Genomic DNA, 19,269 nt, shown 5'->3' with positions numbered 1-19,269 from the left:
TGATGAATATTTTATTGTTTTCATTAACAAATATTTAACCTTTTTCAATTAAATTTCATATCCTAGTACTTAAAAAAAACTATACTTGAATTCAATATCCTTTTATTTGAACTTTAACCAAATATTGTCCAAGTACTAAACTCTCCTTTAGCCATAGTTTTGGCTTCATTTTTTCAAATTTATTTTGAAAACATTATTTGCTTATCAAATATGATCATATTTTGAAAAAAAAGACTACAAAAATTTCCAAGTTCCCAAAAGTTGTACCAATTTTTGAGTGAATTTTTTTTTTCCACTCACAAAATTTTAATTTTTGTTCAAATAAAATGTATCTCCAAACATAACTTAAACTTTCAATTTTTTTCGCAAGCTAAATATTTAGATCTCATTCTTCCGCATATATATAAAACTTATTCTTACATTGGGAAATTTGCTTCCCCGCTTAAATTGGGAATAATGTCTGCAACAATTTACAACAACATCATATTATTTGCAAAGTTTCCCCTCTGAAATAAAGGAACGCGCAGAGTACGTGACTGGCTCATACTAGTTGAAATTTAGACAGATATCAGCATTTGCAAAATGGCTGCGAGTGCGCACTGTGCTACTCCTTACTCCAACGCTCCCTTTTCTCTCTCACGCCCCTCATCTCTCCAATATCACCAGCTCTGTAACTTGCCGTACAAGTGTAAACAGCACCACAGTGTTGGATTCGGTCTCTCATTTGAGCACAAGAAGGGCTTCGGAATTTGGAAATCCTCTTCCCCTCCTCCTCTACGCGTCTCATGTCTCCGCACCAAAGGTAAATACCTAATATCTTTTGTTTATCTTTCTCAGGATACGTACTTTTTTTTTATTTTGTTGTTATGCTGGTGAAAATCTAAGTGAATCGAGTTTTTATGCGCCGATTTGAAGTTGATAGTTGTGATTATTGTCCTCATTTTATTGTAGTGTTCATCAATTTTTAAATATAAAGAAAATGCTCCGATCCGGTCTAAGAGTAGGTCCTCAGGATTAAGCATTAATGGCTGTATCGGAGAATTAATGGAATCGCTCTCGGATCATGATTGCTTTTCTTATGGTTTAAAGTAGTTTCTACATTTGTTTGAACTCCTCTTTGTCTGTGTGTGTGTGTGTGTGTGTGTTGTGTCTAAGCTGCACAAGGTCGAATACTCGGATTAGTAGAGTGGACGGTTCGGTAAAATGGAATCAAATGCTTTCCGTAAGTGGATCTCTACTTGGTACTAGATCTCAGGGCAATTATTTCTTCCTCATTAATGACGTGATCCACTATTTTCAAAATCTTATGAAATATCACGGTGTTACTTATTTCACCAATTGGTATTAGTGAGAAATACAATTAATTGCACTCACTCTGGTTAGTGATTGGCTTTTGCGGAGATTATCCTCATCCAAAACTGTTCATGTCAGAAGTAAGTAGATTTTAGTAATTTTTTCCCTAACCAAGATATAGCTATTGGATAAACAAGCAAGTAAAAGAGAAATCTATTTCTAGAATACTGATATTGAACATTTTCCATTTGGCTTGATATGTCTTAGCCTGGTCTATTTGGAAACACTTCTTCTTTTCTGGTTTCGTGAAATTATATGGATTCGATTTTCTTCATCAGTTAAAAAAGTAGATTCTCCTGCAAAGAAATTTGAACTCCACCATTAAGAAGTACTTAGAGAAGGATCTAGACGGAATTATTTATTCCTACCTATAAAATTGGAATGCTTTTATGTGCTAAAATATAAACAAAAGAGCATGAAATTTGGGGTAAAGAAAACTCCACCGTGTCCAAGGGTTCTCATGTTTCTATTTCTCCATATTGTGTATGCCATTTCATGTGGTATTACTTTACAAGCTCCGTATCTACTTCTTGTAATCCCACTCCAGCTGCACCAAAGGTTCTTCATGATGCTTGGAGTATCCAACATGCCAACTGAAAGTTATGTTTCCTCTTGCTGAAATACTTGCAGCACTATGCAAATTATCTCAGGTTCCATGTGTGGATGCAAGTGATTTGAAATCTTCAGTATAAAAAGTATCACTAAATGCTACTTTGTATGTGGAAATAGATATGAGTTGCTACTAATATTTTGTCCCTGCAAGGTCGAAAACTAATCTGTTTTGTTTATCCTAAATAGATGTCAAACGAGATTTGTTGCTATGCTTTTAGGTTTGAGGACTAAACTCCCACCAGAGAACAACCATAAGAAAAAAGACAAGATGTTTGAGGTCTAGGCGCGTCTTCTTTGGAGCTTAAGAATCTCTTGACTGAAAAACCTTGAAATGTGCTTTATCACAGTCTAAATATTTCCATTTCAAACTTCTCCATTTCTACTGTCTGGTTGAAAAAGATTTGTATTGTTATAAGGTGGCAGTCAAACATATTTTGGTCTCTTGCTTCGTTTTGTTACATAATCAATGTTCTATCTGGGCTTTTTTTCTTGGTTTCTGGATATGTTTAGTTTTCTAGAATCCTTTTTTCCTTTTCCGGATATGCTTAGTTTTCTTTAAATGCTTTTAATTAAACTTACCCTTAGTGGTCTACCTTGGAAAGCTAAGTGCTCGGTTGCAAAAGTAGTCTGTCTTCCTGAGAATTGGAATCTTTGGAGGGATTAAGGAGATTTAGTATGTCGAGATCATACTGCAATTATACTTGCAATAATACTATCTGTAGAGAAGGTTGATGTAAATATTTTCACAATGTTATACATTTGTTATACTTGCATTACCTATCAAAAGTTGTTACGCTTTTGTTAAATTCTGTTACAACAAGGAGCAGAAAAATGTTCATATGTCGTCCATTCATTTTGCAACATGTCCAGTACATTAGGCACTGTGTTTGAATATGGTCGTCAAGGGTTTCGGCTCACTAGTGTGTGGGAAAATGGATTGTTTATGGATTCATATGTGAAGCGTGTTTTTAGTAGGTATTTGATCCAAGTTGATTTTGGAAAGTTTATGCTGATAATTGTTTCCTAACTTGTAATGTGCAGCTGAAGTTGTCACTGCTAAGTCATGGGAGAAATTGATTCTGAGCAGTGATATTCCTGTTCTTGTTGAATTTCATGCCACTTGGTGTGGCCCATGCCGGATGGTTCACCGAGTACTTGATGAGATTGCAGCTGAGTATTCAGGGAGATTAAAATGCTACGTACTCGATGCAGATAGTGAATCGCAAATTGCTGAGGACTACGATATCAAGGCTGTTCCTGTGGTCTTACTGTTCAAGAATGGGGAGAAATGCGACTCTGTCATCGGAACAATGCCTAAGGAGTTCTATGTGGCTTCGATTGAAAGGCTTCTAGCTTCTTAGATGTAGTTCCCTCCATTAAAAAGACCGTCATAATAGCATATCAAGTTCAACACACAAACTTAATAACTCTCTTTTGAATTCTCTTCCCCTCTAATGTCTTGTAATATTCTATGCATTTGCTTTTTGTATTGTTATTTCTCTGTGAATCGTCGGCTCGTTTTTCCTTTTCCATACTAAGAAGAATCATTGGCTCTCCATGATAGCACTTCTTGCCACTTTCTTCACAATGAAATTTGTATAGGGTCTGTGAACTTGTAAATAGTGACTGCATTTGCTTACTAAAATTGTCTTTTTGTTGTGTTGTGACTTGTGAGTTACTAAGCTTTGTTGAGAAATAAGTATTATTCTGAACATTCTAATAAACGCCTTATGGATATGTGAACGCCGGGGTATCTCCAGGTCTGGAATGTCACTCTGTGGCCAGAAATTGTCAAAGCATTAATCTTCCTACCGAATTGTAGCAGTTGCTTTGTAGTATGCAAGGGGAATAGCTTTTATCTAGGGAGAAAGGGGTTAAGTTGGTCTTACTACTAATAGAAATTTTTAGATTTTACACTACGTTATCTTTTGCTCTAATTTAACTCACACCCAGAAGAATAAAAAAAGGTCTCATTTTGCCTTGAACCTAACGGATCTTCAAGTTTGAAGCATGACGGAAGGTAATTCTAAATAATAGCCAAAAGTCAAAAGCAAAAGACAAAATTGAATATATTTTTTTGAAGTATTTCGACACGTGAAGTTCATCCATTTGACACTAAAGCTCCATTGATACGGTGACAAATACAAAATGATTTGTTAGTGACAAAGATATGAGTAGACCCAAAGTATAATGGAGAGAAAAAATCTAACATTTTGGTTAGTACATGGGGAATAACCTAGAATATGAACCAATTTTGTAAATGTGACATAATGTTTTCTTATAAGTTTTATCTCTTAATTGTTGTTAATTCTTATGTAATCTTATCTCAATTTATCACTTAATTATAGTATGTTAGTATCTTTTGATGCACGCATTAAATCCAAAAATAGTTAGTTCAATAAAAAAAACACATCAACTGTTTGTTTTCGGATTGAACAGGCGATGACTCAATTTTAAAACTAATATTTTTATTTCCAATGAGGCGAGTGTAAAAAGGGAAAGCCCTTCCAATTTGACCTATAACTTACCCACATCCCATGCATATCACAAACTTAAGTATTTTGCTATGGTTAAGTAATAAAATTGAGGTGATGCTATGTATTACTTCCTCTGTACATTTATATTTGTGCATTAGATTAAAAATATATTTTTATTTTTACTTATTTATTTTAACAAATTAAGAGAAAAATAATCTTTTATTTATGTTTTACCCTTATCATTAACTACTAATTCTTCAAATCATTTCTCAAGATTTTTTGAAATTCTATTATTATTATGGATAAAATTATAAAATACGTACTTTATTTATTTTTTGTTAAGGTGACACTTAAAAGTGAACGGATGGAGTATTAATTAATTATTTTTAAATGATACTCCCTCCGGTCCACAATAAGTGATTTTTTGGCCTTTTTTTGTGGTCCAAAATAAGTGATTTTTTCAGATTTCAAGAATAAATTAATTATTTTTTCCCTATATTGCCCTTGGAGTAAATAATATTGGAGTATGTTTTAGGGGTGTTTATGTGAAGAGATAATAAAGGTTAATATGGTCAATTTTATTGCTAATTAATGTTAAAAGATGAATTTCTTAATCTGTGTGAAAACATTCAAAAAATCACTTCTTGTGGACCGGAGAGAGTATTAATATAGGGAGTATTAATGTACTCCCTCTGTCTCATATTATATGCCATGATTCTCTTATGCACGCCCCTTAAGAAAAATTAATTAGGATGAGATTTTGACTACTTTACCCTTATTCGTGTCTTAATATTTAATCTTTCTTTATTGAATATTATCCATATTTTTACTAAATGTGAATATAATTGATTTGCTTTATAGAAAATATGAAGAGACACCTAGGATAAAATTAACAAATCAGTAAAATTAACTCTTCCAACAGATATTGCATGAAATGGAATTCATCTTTCCTTCAAAATATTTTCAAACGAGTGATTTGAAAATTTTCTTTCAATATCATCTACTCTAGCAGAATTTTGGTTTGAATAGACTTTTATAAAGAATTTCGGTATTTAAAGTATTGATTGCATTAGTGTAAACATGATTAAAGTGTTTAAGATAACAAGGTTGACTTCTTGGTATTTGAATAAAATTATCTATAATTAAGGTGTTTGTATTTTCTAGGATAATTATTACTAAAGGTAAAAAAGGAAAAATATAATCAATTTTGTCTTGAACTTCTAAAATGACAAATAATTTGAGACAACTACTTTTAGTAACCATGACTGTTAATATGAGACGGAGAGAGTATATAAAAACGTAATTTTGGGATGAATTTTACTCCCTCCGTCTCATATTAATAGTCATGGTTACTAAAAATAGTTGTCTTAAATTATTTATCATTTTAGAAGTTCAAGATAAAATTAATTATTTTTTTTCTTTTTTATCTTTAGTAATAATTGTTCTTTAAGATAGAGATAACACATAAATAGAATAAATATTCAACGAAGAGAGATTATATGTTAAAATATAAATAAGGGTAGAATAGTCTAACCCTTTCTTAATTAATACTCCCTATGTTTTAATTTATGTGAACATATATTTTTTTTTAATCCGTGCTAAAAAAGTAATAATTTTTCTTATTTGAAAATAATTTACCTTTATGCAATGATTTATAGTCATACAAAATATATGTGTCTTATTTTATATCACAAATTTAAAAGTCTTATATCTTTTCTTAAATTATGTGTGCAATTAAATGAGTACACATAAATTGAAACGAAAGAAATATTTTTTAAGGAACGTATAAAAGAGAAATATAGACAGAGGGAAAAATAATAGGCGGATGTCGGTTTAGTAATAAAATCGATGAGTAAAGCAGTAAGGGTGTTTCCACGGCCCATATTCCAATTCAGATGTCTGCCCTTTTCTAGCGCGTACATACAAGCAAGGGAAGAATTATCAAGTGTACTGAATAGAGATTGTAAACTCAAAATCACAGTTTTTTTTGGGTTTCGTACTTCAGAATCAGCATCTGTATTTTGCAGCTCATCATTTCTTTCTTCTTCAGGTACTCTCCCCCTTTCTTTTATTCGCTACACGTGGGTTTCCGTATTTAAATCCCATCCCCAGTTAAGATCCTTCAATTTCCAATTTCTCTCTACATGCGCGCGCGCGCGCACACACACACACACACACACAATGACACGTTTGATTTCTTGATAAGATGATCGTCTTTATGTCTGCCGTTATTTTCTTGAATTTACCCATAAGTGAATTCAATGGATTCCAGTTAAACTTACGAAACTACTTTATTTAATTATCTCGAGTTGTTGGAATTTTGGATTCTCTTGAATATAGCTGAATGGTTATAGATGATTCATATAATCGATGCCAACTAATTGGGGATTGCTGTATAGTTGATTGAGTTCATTATTGGAATTTCTATTTTTTTTTTTTTTTTTTTGTCTTTTGACCAGATCAGTGATTGCTGCTGCAAGAACACTTTCTTGTTTTACACTGGGAAGTTCTTCAGTTTTCTGGCCGGCCTTTACTTTGTGTTGATGATTTGAGAATTCGAAAGTGGTTTTTTTAGCTTACTTTCTTAAAAGATACTATATATTTTGGAGAATTTGGGACTTGGGACCCAAAGCTAGCTATTGCAGGCTTAGAGCCCAAGGGTATTTAAATCCATCATTCCAATCAATGATTCTAATGTGGGTTCCAAGTCCCATAATCCATTACAAAGTATGCTTTGGAAAAATTAACAGAACTCGGTAGAAGTTTTAATGGGAACTAAATAGCCCATTGTTAAGATGTTCCGCTTTTAGATTGCCGAAAATGTTATTGTATTAGTTTTCATCCTGAGCAAATTGTGATGACTGATTGTGAAATTATTGTTCTTGAGGCTGCATCAGTATTAATGAAAGTGTTTTGGAAATACTTCTATTTCCATGGATTTTGTATCTAGTCATTCATTTAGCTAGTTGCATTTTATTGGCCATATACAGGTAGCCAGCGACTAGACAGCTTTGGATGATATACTGATGGCACTTCTTCCTACGTCATCTTTTGGATTGTCGTCAGAGTCCTTGGAACAAAGTGGGAAGCAGATGGCAAACACAAACACGGAAGCACTAGCACCTCTCTCCCTGCAAAGCTCAAATTCTTCACAGGGACCAGTGGCAATTCTTTGGGACATCGAGAACTGTCCTGTTCCAAGTGATGTACGCCCTGAGGATGTTGCTGGCAACATCAGAATGGCTCTGCGGGTACATCCTGTGATCAGAGGAGCAGTTACAATGTTTTCTGCCTTTGGAGATTTTAATGCTTTCCCCAGGCGATTAAGAGAGGGCTGCCAGAGAACTGGTGTTAAACTTATAGATGTCCCCAATGGCAGGAAAGATGCAGCCGACAAGGCCATCTTGGTTGACATGTTCCTTTTTGCTCTTGACAATCCCCCACCCTCGTCCATAATGCTAATATCAGGAGATGTTGATTTTGCTCCCGCACTTCACATTCTTGGTCAACGTGGATACACTGTGATCCTTGTCATTCCTGGGGGGGTTGGCGTTTCGTCTGCTCTATGTAATGCAGGGAGGTTTGTATGGGACTGGCCAAGTGTGGCTCGAGGTGAAGGTTTTGTGCCCCCTGCAAAGGCCTTGATTCCTTGTCGTGGTGGTGGTGTCTCAGACATTGCTGGGATTCTAATGGGTTGTTGCCAGATAAATGACAGCCCATATGGTCAGAATGAAGATGAAGCAATAGTGTATAGGGGCCTCTCACAAAGCTACTATAATGCAAGGGATTTCTCAATGATATCACATTCGCTGGCTGAGTATAATAGCACTTCAATTTCCACGCCATGTTATCCTACGGGTATGGGAACTCAGAGTCTTCCACCTGGTTTAAATGAAGTTTCAGCTGGAGGTCCATCTTCACATGACCAGAGTGACTTGACGTGGGTGCAGCCTGGGGATGTAAATGGTTTGAAGTGTCAGCTGGTGAAGCTGCTTGAATTATCTGGCGGCTGCTTGCTTCTTACACGTGTTCCTGCTGAATACCAGAGAATTTATGGGAGGCCACTGTATGTTTCAGAATATAGGGCAGTTAAGCTCGTGAATCTTTTCAAGAAGATGAGTGATGCAATATCTGTTGGGGGGAAAGGCCAAAAGAAGTTTGTCTACCTCCATAATTCTTGTGCTGTACCAAGTGCTCCTCCCATAACTATATTAAAGAGGGATAAAGGAAAAGGAACACAAGAGGGAAATGCCGAAGTTGTGACTGGGGTTGGATCTTCGGATGAGTTCTCGGATGATGAAAGAGCACTCATAGAAGAGCATGGAAGGAGTGGTGAGAAATCTGATATGGGTGCAACAGTTGAAAAAAGTCTTGAAAATTTCAAGTTTGAGCTTCAAGAGATACTTGTGAGCTACTCTTGTCGGATTTTTCTTGGTTGCTTTGAGGAAATATATCAACAAAGGTACAAGAGGCAACTGGACTACGAGAGCTTTGGAGTGGCTGAACTTGAGCAGCTACTAGCAAAGGTGAAAGATGTAGCGATTGTGCAAGAGGAGCCAGTTAGCAAGAGGAAGTTTCTGGCTGCTGTTGGTGGCTAGAAGTGTTTGTCGTTTCATTTCCTGACTATTTACTATCTTAACTCCTTGAGACTTGAGGTATTTGTTGTTGCTACTTTGTCCTTGTACTTTTTGTTTTCTCTTCAGTATGATGAGGAAAAGCTGAAGTCATGTTGTTCGTTCAATAATGTCAGAGGTCCCAATGTAACACTAGAATACTGAAACTGATCTAACCACAATGGGAGATCTCTGTGTATATTTACCTCTCGCTGCTTTCATCTAAATACATGCTAGAAGGTGTAAATTATACAAGCTAGTCTGTGCAGGAGGTGCTTTTTTTTTCTCATCGTGGTAAAGCAGAATTTTCATTCTAGGAATTGCTTTTTTATGGTAGTAACTTGGATCTGAATTTTGCTTCTAAATTCAGTGAGATGCATTTCTCTCCCCATTTCCTTCCCAAGTCTATGAAATACTCAAAGATTTTCTTAAGTGTATTTGCTGTGAGAAAGCTTTTCTTGAGCCGAGGGTCTATTGGAAATAGCCTCTCTATCTTTATAAGGTAGGGGTAAGGTTTGCGTACGCACTACCCTCCCCAGACCCCACTTGTCGGATTTCACTGGGTATGTTGTTGTTGTATTTGCTGTGAGAAAGTGTTGAACACTCTTAGCTCATCTCATGGTTCTTGCAAACTCTCTGCCGCAAAGAGACTGTTATCAAAGTTAAGCAATCTGGCGTTCCGATTTTGAAACTTTGAGTAAACTGAGTTAGGTCCTAAGGAACAACTGCTTAACCATTATCTTTCACGTATAAAGAATATTTTTTTCTTACAAAAAGAGCTGGAATTTTAGATTACTTTTTTTCAAAAGATTCTTGAATGTGCTCTCTCTGGGACTCTTTTACAAACAATTGTAGTTTTCAAGTCCAGCCTGAAGCTGCGTCCTAGAAGGGTTTCATTTGAATCGCGTCAAGTTACTTCCATTTCAAGCTAATTATGACTGGGCTGCTATCTTTATTTTACTTTAAGACCTTTTTCTTTTATATTATGTTTATCATCTTAGTACCTTTATATTTTTTAGACAGTAAAGAACAATACTTACCAGTTTGATTGAGTCAAAGTTGTTCGGAGTAGTGAAAGTCTACCCCTTCGTAAAGGCTCTTAAGCTTACCAGGGGGAAGAGATGCAAGGACCATATCTAGTATGCTCAAAAAAGTTTTTGGTAAAATTTTTACTAATTTGGGGTGGGGGGGTGGGGGGGGGGGGTGGGGGTGCTGGCTAACTTAAGTTTTCCTCTTGGGTGTTTGCCATATGTTGAGAGGTCAATGATAAGGCGGAGATAACAAATCAATTAGCAACATTTCTCGAGGCATATTAATCTGTTTTTCCTTTTTTTTTATTTGGTATATTTAATTGTTGTGCACTATGAAAGGACAATTATGGATGTATTCACCTGCTAAGGAAAGAAGTGAGCTTCCATGATGGAAAGCATTGCATGCTGTACTACTAATGTGAAATTCTTAGTATTACTTTTGGTGCCTTCTTAGTTACATCTGACAATATTATCTTATCTGGCATTGGCATTGGCATTGGCATTTCCAGCTTAAGCCTTGTGCATTGGAGGGATGTTGAAGTTAAAGGACTCCCCATTCTAACGCTTCCATGATGGTGTCAATTATGGCAGGCCAGTCTTGCAAAAGCAGATCATTTTTGTCACTTCTTTCAATTGGGTGATGGTTTGTGTAGCGTATTGAAGCTCCTGCAGAAGTCTGTGATGGCAAGTATAGTAAACTTTGGTTTGGGAAATACGTGAAGGGTAAAGGTCCCAAATGTGATCGATAGCTTACCTCGTATTACCATCCATATCTGAAATGAGCTTTAAGTGCATGTCGAGCAGCTATAAAGGATTGAATCTGGTCGCTTGAACATCTAAATGGGTGGAGATATGCAACCGACTGTACAAGGATTAGTTGGCTATCAGCAGCAATATGGAATAGAGTTGTAGAGTCCATATGATTGCGCATCATATACAGTAGCTTGAATAGTTGGTCGAGGACTTCAGTCATATAGTTGTATGCACTTTGATATTGTTACTTGAGGTGTAAAGTTTGTCATGAAACTCCAGCTGTGTTTATCCTTTGGATTGTTTCATTCTGTGGACAATCATGGCAATAGTCTAATCACATGGTTTGGATATTTAGGTTCGACATTGGCAGGGGGCACTTGCTCCATGTAACTGATGCTTGCTACATGCAGAAGCATCATAATTGGGTTCTGAAACAAATATCCTCTCCGAAGGTTGTGGTTTTGCCAGGGATATCGTTTAATGGCTTATGTTGCTCGTTGTCAACATAACTTGGAGCTATTCGTTTGCTTCCGTATGAAACATTTATTCTTTAAGGTGAATTATGTGCGTGCTTGGAAGAATTGTCATTTGTCAGTAAATTTTCATATAGCAACTCTTTCTTGTTCATTGAATTGGTTTTCCTTAAGTTTCTTTGTCCCTCCTCCCCTGGCAAGCTTGTTGTATATAACATATGAAACCCCCCCCCCCCCCCCTCTTCCCCTTGCTCAGGCAAGGCTTAAAAAACTTATTTTTCCATACCCATGTTTGGTTCCTGCTATTGGTATTTACCTGATGGAACTTGGTTTATCTCCTTTAATATGGTGGTACTCATCTTTAAGAAGAGGGTGGGGTATCACAATGGGATCTGAAAGGAAATGCTGATTCTTGTATTTCTTGTATTGTGGAAGGATTTAGTAGATGTATAGACTGAAATTTGACAAATTGTAATTGACAGGTTAGTCTTACAAAAATATCTATGGTGCAATCATTTGACAGAAAAAATAAAATCTGTCAGCAAGATTTGTATAGTTCCACACTTAGTTATATTGATGAGGACTGAACATTTGCCAACTGTTTTGTATCAAAAAGGACGACAGGTTGTTTGGCCCCCAACGTTATTTTTGGAGTCATTGAAATACTTGTATGGGCCCATCAGCTATCTCTGGTTTCAGATGCATTAGTTATCCACTTCACTTCAGTAATTGTGTTTTGCTTCATTTTAATTTTTTTTTTCCCAAGCTCCGAGTTTCAGACTTCAGTCTGTCCTAACTAGATTGCAACTGTAGGGTAATCGAACTTCAGTTTTCTCTTTGTCATCTAATTTTAAAAAGGATATAACTTAAATGCATTGGCTGTACAATCTATTTTTACAGTATCAGTGTTTCTATGTCACAAAATTAGGCTTACTGTAGAGAATTACATGTTGTAGGTCTCTTTAACATGAGGGTATAAAACACTTTACGCTATCATCCAAGCGTGGATTGAGCCAAAGCAAGAAAAGAAAGGGCTCATTTGATACCCCAACCCTGCAATGAAGAATCACCTAAAACAGAAAACTTCCTTTTGTTTCCCAGATAAGATGTGAAAACAGTAGCAATATTTCTACTGAGGTTGCCTGTTGGAAACAATACAACTAAGGAGTCAGCACAAGCCAATAAGTTACAACTCCAATAACTTGCAAGAAGCACCAGCCCGGAAAGTGTTAAAGAATGTTACAAAACTCAACAAACCAACCAAGAAAAAAAGAAAATCTAATTGTTAGTCTGTCCCTTCTACAAAAAAATTGCATGAAGGAACAAAATGGAACTTGGCTCTGTAATAAAAATGGTCATAAAATTTTCTTGTAGACACTGGCTGCTTTATAAGCGAAAAAAAAATCCTTGCTTGATGGAAATGAAGCAACTTCATGGACCTTGGATTACAGCTTCTGGTGTCGCGTGTACGTGCTGCTTATCAATGTCAGGATGGCTTTACAGTTAAAAATCTGCTTCTAAGTTATTAAACAGTCAAAAGGGTGGAGGGGCAGGTTTATTATCCACCGAGTTTCGAACCATGCACTAGCAGGGCACGGAGATTTCTCGGTATAAAAAAAAAAGACAGTGGTCTAAATGGCTGGTTTATTAAAGTGGCGACTGAGGAGGGCTGGTTTCAATTAGGAAGCTTCGGCTACAATAAGACCTTGATGTACTTGACGAAGAAGCTAAACACCTTCCATCACCACTGTGAAATAATTCCTCACCTTTGTGTTGCCTGGACCTACTTGATCTTCCCTTACCTTCAATCTCGTCATAGTCTTCGTCCTCCACTGATTGCACAAAGCCACTGTGCATCGGGTCTGCACACTCATACAAAAGCCTAAGTACCTGCTTGATCGAAGGCCTAGCACGTCCTTCTCTCTGTGTACACCATCTAACAATTGCTAAAAGGGTCTGAAGTTGATCAAAGTCATAAGAGTCTCCAATGTTAGGGTCTACGAGCACGGTTATCCTAGATTCTGATGTCAGGAGTATTTCAGCCCACTCTATCAAATTTTTGTTATCTTGAATTGCCCGTCTCGATGTGATTAATTCCAGTAATACCACTCCGTAACTATATACATCACTTTTCTCTGTCAGCTCTTGGGTGATGACATACTCAGGATCCATATAACCTAATAACAAAGCAAAGTTCTTTCTACATCATCAAAGTAATGAATGATGTTTCAGTTTTACTAATAACTATAATTTTCTCCAACCTGGAGTTCCCTTGATATCTGTGTTTACTGGTTCAAAGCAAATAGAACCATCCTTTGAAGCATGTGCAAGTCCAAAATCTGCAATCTGGAACAAGATTCAAGTGTCAGAAAAAAGTACTTCCTGATCATCATATTACAGAGTTAAAAGAAAAATCTGCCCTGCCAACAGATCTGATATAACAATTTGATAGGCAAGAACAAGAGAAAGATTCATAATTTGCACATGTAGTAAAGTGAACCTAGGTCCACCCTTGAATTAATGTAAGTTACCTTTGCGACAAAGTTCTCATCCAGTAATATATTGCTTGATTTGATGTCCCTATGGCACAGCGGAGGATCACAGTAGAAATGAAGATATTCCTACATGGAGGCAAAATGTAATAAGGAGGCACTGAATGTTAAGCAGCCTATAGAGTTATAATAATTGGATAGTACGTAATCAAAACTCTACCAGAGCATTTGCCACATCAATAGCAATTTGAATTCTTGCACGCCAACTGAGGGGAGTTCTACCTGGATCTTTACATATATTAAGAGAAACAGTTGAGCAAATTAGCAGAAGTTCAGTTTTAATTCATTATATTTATAACAACTACTCTAAGATGGAACCGTAATCAAAGATGCACCGTATTTTTTGTCCACCCGCTGATCTTAAAGACATAATATCTTTTAATAATAGAGTCGGAAAATAAGACTCAAAGAACAAGAGCATACTGTGAAGCAGATCCTTTAAGCTTCCATTTGCCATATATTCATACATAAGAAACCTGCTCCATGATAAATTTTCAGTATTAGAAGGAAGATGTTAATAATGTTCTGTATTGAAAGGAAGATATTAAACTAGCTTCTTCTTTTTTCATTTAAGATTTATTAACACGTGAACTAGTTAATATGTAACCTTATTTAGGAAGCTGAATAAAAACATAAGAAGGTGGAAAAAAACAAACAAGAAGTCGTATTTATGATTCCCAAACCTCTCATGCCTTTCAATGCAAAATCCCCTTAGAGCAACGAGATGACGATGATGCAGTCGAGCAAGCAGTTCTATTTCTCTGCAAAACTCATCCTCAGCCTGTTCAGAAACCTTGTTCATCCTCTTCACTGCTGCAATGTAACCATCCTTAAATTCAGCTTTGTATACGGTGCCAAATCCTCCCTGCCCTATGATTGTGCTGAAGTTGTCGGTGGCTTTTTTTGTCTCCTTGTAGCTGTATTTCTTAAATATAGAAGCTGTACCTGTGTGTATTTTGTACAACAATTAAGCAAACAGGATAAGAACCCTAAAGGTAAATTAACAGATTTTTGCAGTTTCCTGTTTGACGAGTACATAACTAGTCTAAAAGAACTACAAAAATTTTACCTTCCTGGAATCTTTTCGGCGGCTGTGTGAAAGATTTGGAAGATTTCTTATCAGTTGCATCGGAATCTTCTAGCTGTTTGCTTTTCCTCCAAATCAGAACAATTAAGACAAGCAGCATCAGGACAGCCATGACGGTAACTGCTATGCCAACATCTGGTACCAATGTAAGGTGGTAATGACGGCGATTTTGCTTAACAGGAGTACCCAAGGAAAGTTGAGTCGGGCTAGCAGCAACAGGAGGGCTTGGAGAGACCTCTGGTGAGAGTTGTGCTGGAGATGTTCCTGAAACTGGTTTAGACGTACAATGGACGTCAGAAATTTTGATATGGCTGAAAGTGCATTATGTCACTTAAATGATCCATAAAGACCTACGGTTATGGAATTTTATTTATATGCAGAAATACAAAAACAGGCACATAATTACCTGCCTAACAAACAAGGGTCATAACAGCAGTTTGCTTTGAGTGTAAAGTGAAGCTAATATGCTATAATATCACAGCCTAGTCAAAATAAGATATTGATGATATGAAGGATGTTCCTGGAAAGAATCTGAAAATGTTCAAGTCTAGGAATAGAAGATTTAAGGAATTTATGACTTATAAATAAGTTAATGATTAAGGTACAGAAGATACTGGAATCCATTTGTGTCGAGAAGTAATTACTTCAGGGGTTACGATATCACAAAGAAAACAAGAAGAAGTAGGTTTCTTTTTCTGTTTTTCCTTTTTCTTTCTTTTTTTCTTTTCCCTATCTTTTGATAGTTATAGAAGAGGCTCTGCAGGACTAGTTGCACACATTTATGTATGCTCGGACTTAGACATCAATGGAATACCTTATAAAGATTATGGATAATTGAAAGCAACTCAAGGGAATTTCGAGAAAAAGAATTCAATTTCCTAACAAATAGTCCAATGCATAAAACTTTTGGTATAATTCCTATAACTGATCTACCTAGGCTTCAATAATGAATCACACCACTTCTCTATTAAGGCGTACCTGGAGGTATAATAAGGCCATGAACCCCAAAGAAACAACGAGCAATATCAATAGCTGATGCACTGTCAACTCGGCTTGCAAGAGCAGCATAAGTTGCATCTCGGCAAGTACTAAATGTCATATTATTAGCTGCACCAACTAGATTACGGAGATACAAGATGCCAGCATTGAGGCATTTCCTACATTCACTTTCCACCGAGAGGGGGACTTGGCAGTTTTTAGTAACACTTGAAAACTGGGGAGATTGAAGCATCTGAGTGACAGTTGTTCGACCTTGGCAATCATAGTTCACAGGAATTTTTGTCCCGAACCCGCAGAACACCGTTGCATTTCTGGTCACTCCATGGAATTGGAAAGTTTCTGCTATTTTATCTAGGCAAATCTTTGATAACTCAGCATTAACCCCCAAGTTGCTTGTTGAGTTTGCATATCGAGCAACAGAAATTGCAATCAAGGCATTAATGTAGCGACAACACTTTCCTCTGTCCTCTTTGTTAGAGCAGATTGAGGCAGTCAGAGTATAGTTGGATCCAGCCATGTCTAAGGGGCACTCTGCATGTGTAGAAGAAAATGTAGATAATCATTGTTCAAATCCCAATTTGTTGAGAGATGTCTCAGGTTTACTCCAAGGATTGCAATAAAGGCTGAGTTCAAATAGGACAAGCTTGGAAAAGCCCAATGGAGGTAAATTCATGCATAGAAAGAATTGATACATGAAACATGTCCAATTCCAAACTCCTGCATGCATTCCCTATATTCAAAACTTGCTGCGGGGTTAACGAAACAAGTAACGCTGTGAAAATCCTATATCCTTTTTAAGTGTTAGCAGCCAGTTATATGGACACTGATTTAGTAAGCCTAGACTACATATGCAAACTTGAACCATTAGACCTCAGACAGGAGAGGACAAGTCAGAGTTCGACTGTACTTTCCAATGTTCCATAACTTAACCTTCCTCTACTTCAAATGCCATGATATTTTACCTATTTTGCAATTTCCCAAATAGGCATACTTCATCATTGCTTTTCCAAATTTACATTCCTGACATTGAAGCAATCTAAGAATGATTTATAGTATTTTTGACAATACTTCCCGTGAAAATAAAACAAACCATCTTAAAAGGCAATTACTTCATCAAAGCATTTATCTAAAAAGGCAATCAAATTCTTCATTTTGGATCATGTAGCAGAAGTTGAAGATTGTAATCATGAGTATATTACTCCGACAATGAGAATTCCATACTTTCATATGACACTAATCTAGAAATGATGAGGCACCATCAATTAAAGGGTACCTGAAGTTTAGACAAGGACTCTTAGTTTCAACTCAGAATATGTACTTCTGTACTATTCATACTTTCAGGATGCTGTAGGGCAGCTAGGTCTATAGAACGAACAAGACTAATGTACTTGTGGAAATGCACTGACATTATAAAGAATTTTACACGATCAGGTTAAGTTGACTTACAAGTTTTCATATCAAGTAAGTATGATATTGTGACACGGAAAATAGATTAACAACCTACTATAATAGGCTATTCAGTTGATAATTTAAAAATTCTTTACACAGTCATTGTATATAACTTAAGCTTTAAAAGAGAACATCTATAAAGCATGCAGTAACACAATCAATTAAATGAACTAATGCATATTAGCAATATTAAAACTGAACTAGAATTGCTGACCCATCTGCATCCTAGTGAATTTGAATCTCATGAACCTTATAAGCAAACATAAATTGGATCAGAATGAGCTCCACCACTGACAGTGGCTAGCTTCCTTTCTAATTTCTAACGAACTAAAAGGCACACTGTCTCTGAAAATTGGCAGGTCTTAAGAGACATGCAGCCCAAAAAAACCTTTCTTCTTCTACTTCCCCCTTAAATTCCCATGAACCTCAAATATAACAAAATCAAGAATAATACAAACCCCCCCCAAAATTCAAGAAAATCATAGCAGCTTGGAACTTCCTATAACTTCCTCAACAAACACTCACATATATGCCCAAATAATAATAAAAATGCAAACTTTTTCCTTTACCTGTATGAAAAACAAAGTTCAAAGAGAGGATAGAACTCAAACATAGCCCACAAGGGAAGTGCATAACACTGCTGAACAAGAAAAGGGAAAGCTCCCAAAAGGGCAAAACAAGAGGAAATTGAGAAATTACTATAGTAGAGAACAATGTATACCTGGAGCAGCATTTGCTGAAAAAAACTGCATTTGAAGAAAGAGCAAAACCCCCAGAAAAATGGCTGGTCCGTTCAATGCCATGGCAGAGCTTGAAGAAGAGATGCAGAAATGAGGGAACAGTGAGAAAATGCGTTAGTCTAAGGAAACAGCTAATTTTAGCAAATTAGGAACGCTTGTGAACAAAGGCAACTGAGCAGAGTCCGAGGAGAAGTGAGTGCGGCTTTTGACTGACTCTAGACTTTGTATAGACAGACCCCCACAGTCCCCACACTTTCCATTTTCCTTCTGTATATATTTTCCATGTCTAGACAAGAAGCTTATTGACAGCAGATTTTTTTGGAAAAGGAAATGTCAAATAGTACTAGTATTATATTCTTTTATGATAATAATAGATGCCATTTAAGTACACATAATCTGAATTTAAAACAATAATTTTGGTTTTAAGGTATAGTTAGTCCAGGTTTAATAGTTTGAAGAAGAAGAGGTAAAAATATTAAATCTGATGAACTAAGGGTGGTTTGGATCGAGCATAAGTTATGGATGGATTAGTTATGCTGAAATTAATTATATCGGGAGTAATTATGTTGAGACAAGTTATTCTAATATTATTTTTTATTGACTGTTTGGTATATTATATTAATTTCGAGATTGTCAATTTTACTATTTTATGCTGGGATAACTTATCATAAGATTAGTATTCCAACTTCTGGCAGGTATAAGTTATCCCGGTACTATTTTTAATCCAGCGATAACTTATCCCAGCATTAGTAACCAGACAAGGGATAATAAGACGGTATTAAATTTTTATCCCAAAATTATTTTTGCTTTTCCATCATGCAGACCTTAAGAGATTATTCAAGATGAGTAAAATAGAAAAGGGTGTAATCAAGGAGAGAACTCTAGATAAAATAGTTGTAACATCTCGGTCAAGATCTAACTCTAAAGCTATACTCTCACCGTTTTAATTTATGTGAACCTGTTTGATTGGGCACGGAGTTTAAGAAAAAATGAATATTTTTGATATTTGTGGTCCTAAACAAGTCAAAAAGGGGCCTATAGTATTTGTGTGGTTATAAAAGCTTCTCATTAAGGGTAAAATTGTAAGTTTAAGCTAAATTGTTTCCAAATTTAGAAAGGGGTCATTCTTT

The 19,269-nt window shown here is 36.1% G+C and overlaps 3 protein-coding genes across 5 annotated transcripts; 2 read left to right on the top strand and 1 right to left on the bottom strand.

The window, feature by feature from the left end:
• Nucleotides 1–426: 426 nt before the first annotated feature.
• Nucleotides 427–3,526, top strand: LOC104120822 (thioredoxin M3, chloroplastic). The gene is made up of 2 exons (XM_009632674.4): nt 427–802; nt 3,007–3,526. Exons 1-2 carry the CDS (start codon nt 583–585, stop codon nt 3,324–3,326), a joined length of 540 nt encoding a protein of 179 aa, XP_009630969.1. The 5' UTR covers nt 427–582; the 3' UTR covers nt 3,327–3,526.
• A 2,748-nt stretch (nt 3,527–6,274) lies between these two features.
• Nucleotides 6,275–11,471, top strand: LOC104120812 (uncharacterized). 3 transcript variants are annotated; one of them, XR_011410837.1, is made up of 3 exons: nt 6,275–6,492; nt 7,433–9,097; nt 10,678–11,471. XR_011410837.1 is itself a non-coding variant. In XM_009632658.4 (2 exons), the coding sequence occupies exon 2, from the start codon at nt 7,469–7,471 to the stop codon at nt 9,038–9,040; it is 1,572 nt and encodes a 523-aa protein (XP_009630953.1). In that variant the 5' UTR covers nt 6,275–6,492; nt 7,433–7,468; the 3' UTR covers nt 9,041–9,310. The 3 variants fall into 3 exon arrangements, 1 of the variants encoding a protein (XP_009630953.1); XR_011410836.1 differs by having other exon boundaries at nt 10,596–11,471; XM_009632658.4 differs by lacking the exon at nt 10,678–11,471 and having other exon boundaries at nt 7,433–9,310.
• Nucleotides 11,472–12,416: 945 nt separating this feature from the next.
• Nucleotides 12,417–18,438, bottom strand: LOC104090653 (probable receptor-like protein kinase At1g49730). The gene is made up of 9 exons (XM_009595812.4): nt 18,121–18,438; nt 15,930–16,481; nt 14,934–15,221; nt 14,548–14,809; nt 14,288–14,340; nt 14,025–14,092; nt 13,844–13,933; nt 13,574–13,658; nt 12,417–13,489 (listed from the first exon to the last, which is right to left on the bottom strand). The coding sequence occupies exons 1-9, from the start codon at nt 18,200–18,202 to the stop codon at nt 12,960–12,962; spliced, it is 2,010 nt and encodes a 669-aa protein (XP_009594107.1). The 5' UTR covers nt 18,203–18,438; the 3' UTR covers nt 12,417–12,959.
• Between the last annotated feature and the right edge of the window lie 831 nt (nt 18,439–19,269).

This window comes from Nicotiana tomentosiformis, chromosome 1, assembly GCF_000390325.3.
Source record: "Nicotiana tomentosiformis chromosome 1, ASM39032v3, whole genome shotgun sequence".
Classification (NCBI taxonomy): Eukaryota; Viridiplantae; Streptophyta; class Magnoliopsida; order Solanales; family Solanaceae; genus Nicotiana; species Nicotiana tomentosiformis.
The sequence above is the reverse complement of the archived record's forward strand: the minus strand, read 5'-3'. Positions and strand labels throughout refer to the sequence as shown.